Source organism: Wasmannia auropunctata, unplaced genomic scaffold (assembly GCF_000956235.1).
Source record: "Wasmannia auropunctata unplaced genomic scaffold, wasmannia.A_1.0 LD335162.1, whole genome shotgun sequence".
Classification (NCBI taxonomy): Eukaryota; Metazoa; Arthropoda; class Insecta; order Hymenoptera; family Formicidae; genus Wasmannia; species Wasmannia auropunctata.
This window is the reverse complement of record NW_012027728.1, coordinates 9,046-11,651: the sequence shown is the minus strand read 5'-3', so window position 1 is coordinate 11,651 and position 2,606 is coordinate 9,046. Positions and strand designations below refer to the sequence as shown.

The window sequence follows — 2,606 nt, the reverse complement described above, 5'->3', positions numbered from 1 at the left end:
TGTGCAGTCCGAAACATCTTAATTTTGGGTTTTATTTGACATTAAAAATTATTATTTATTAATATTAATTCTTTTGTTAATTTCATGTTACATATTACCTTGCTCGTTCCTTGGTCGTAGTTACCACTTTTTATTAATTATACTATTTTGAAAAGATCTTGATATCGGCTACAAGAAGTTATAATAAAAAAAGGTCCTATTAAAAAGAGCTCAAGATAACTTTGATAAGACATTCTCAAGATTATTCAAAGTCAAACCAATGTCATCATGATGAATAACTTGGCGCCTTACAACTTTTATATAAAACATTTTTTCTGTAAGTGTTATCTTTTAGAGATAATCCAGTGTCTCGATCTTTTTATTCTATATATAAACTTTTATTTATAAAATAATCTTTAAACTCCGATAATATTGAAGTATCTTAAGAAATATCTTATACATATGTGCATATTTTATATGCTTTGCTTTTATAACTAGAGAATTTGTTATAAACAAAAAATGTAATAAGTATAATATAAATCTTCGAATTCTCTTTGAAATCAGATAATAAGATTAAAAACATATAATCTAAAAAAAACATTTCTATATTTGTTTTTATATATATTTCTATATAATATATATTTTATTTTATAAAATATTCAAATACTAACAAGCAAGTGAAAATAAAGAATTAAAAAATTTTAATTTTGTTTTTTATGTTATTTTAAATATGTAAATTTTCTCTATATTTTTCCTTCAGATTTTATGAGTTTTTGAAAGATTTAAATAGATGCTATTTTGAAATCAAAATTGATAATAATCTCCAGTTGAATTTTCTAAATAGATCTGATATCTGAGTTTATTAAATTATTTGTATCTATTTCTTCAGCAGGAGACATGTATACTAATAAACTTGCATAATTTTCTAAACATTAAGATTTAGAATGATTTATTGATATTTTAAATAAATTTGTATATATTGGCCATATATACATATTTACCATACATTTTTTACTGTAATAATTATTTGCTAATTGCATTAAAAAAAAAAAGAATATTTACTTTAAGAATTTAAATCTATTTTCTTCTTATTATACTTTATTCTTTATTAATTTTTTAATCTTTTTATATTCTCAGATGTAATCCTGATGTGAGCATACCACCACCATTAAATCAATTAGTAATAGAAAATATGTTAAGATTACCTGGACTCAGTGCAGATACATTATTACAAGCTGTTAAAGGAAATACCTTTGATCATGTATCAGCTATATACAATTTACTTGTTGACCGGTTAGAACCAACAATGCCTAATTTACCCAGTATCCAAAATATACCAGGTGATTATTTGCCAGATGGTGCACATCAATTAGAAAAGGTAATTATATTATTTAAAAAAAAACAGATATTTAACTGTTCATCTTTGTTTTTACATACATTTTTTGCACAGTGCGTAACCAAGAAGTATACTGTTGAAGTTATACAAAATTTTTATTTTCTATATTTTATTTAAAAAGTATATTTATAAAAATCTATATATCTCATTGATTTTGATATTGAATTGTATTTTAGACAGAGATTTTTAAGAAATTTGTAATTTAAACTATATTAATTGTCAGTTTTACCTATTATAATATATTTCTTTGAACTTTACTGTAATTATTCAATTAGAAAACACTTTTATATTGTAAACTGTATATTAATTGTAATATATATGTTACAAAATGAAGATTTATTGGCAGTAACATTATTTTAATAGGATAGTTTTTAATAGAATCATCTTATACCATTTTAATCAGAGCTGATTACTTTATAATTTAAAAAATGTTTTGTTATCTTTTATTTATATTTTGAAAATTATGAACTAATTAAAAAACATTTTTTTGTTCCTATGTTTGGCCATGGTGGCTAAAATTGTTTTTAAACTCTCTAAACATAGACAAGTAAGTAGTGACATTATCAAAATTTTTCAAAATTAAATAAACAACTAATTTAAAGCTGGTTGAAATATATGAAGTAACATAATATATAATTATGTAAATATTAGATAATTTAAAAAGTAACAATTAAGGACAAAAGATGACAGTCAAGCAGGGTACTTGGTGCGCAGAAAATTCAATTTTTAATAATACTTAGATACAAAGGACGTTTCGGCTCAGGTTCGAGCCATCTTCAGCGATACAGAATCTTAAATAATGTCTTCATTCTCCGCATGACAAGATTAATGGATTATCCAATGTATGTCTATCATGTTCGGTTAGTAGGCCGAATGATCTTACAATTAGAGTTAAGGTCTAAAAATAATGACACTTTCAATTTTATAATAACTATATATAATTTGATGCATAGTAATATCTATAAGACACTCACCAAGTGTGAAGAGAACGGAGTCGATAAAACGCATCATGGAACGCAATATGTTAATAAATATAAATAAAAAATTTTTAAGTCAAAAGACAATTAGAGATTAAGAATATTAAAAACTATGTAAATGTAAAATTAGTCCCAAATATGAAATGTATACTTTGTTAGTCACACAGTCAATATAAAAATGATAAAAGAGCAAGCAACTGTCAGTCATTAAAAGACCGAAACAATAAATAATAGATGTGAAAATCAAGGAAATA

At 23.4% G+C, this 2,606-nt stretch overlaps 1 protein-coding gene across 1 annotated transcript in view; it reads left to right on the top strand.

Moving 5' to 3' along the window:
- Positions 1 to 1,116: 1,116 nt before the first annotated feature.
- Positions 1,117 to 2,606, top strand: part of LOC105457717 (serine/threonine-protein kinase SIK3 homolog) — a gene marked incomplete at its 5' end in the record, with an annotated part of 7,835 nt that continues 6,345 nt past the window's right edge. The window contains one exon of the mRNA XM_011702553.1: positions 1,117 to 1,357. Coding sequence (XP_011700855.1) covers positions 1,117 to 1,357 — 241 coding nt within the window. The remainder of the gene's footprint in view (positions 1,358 to 2,606) is intronic.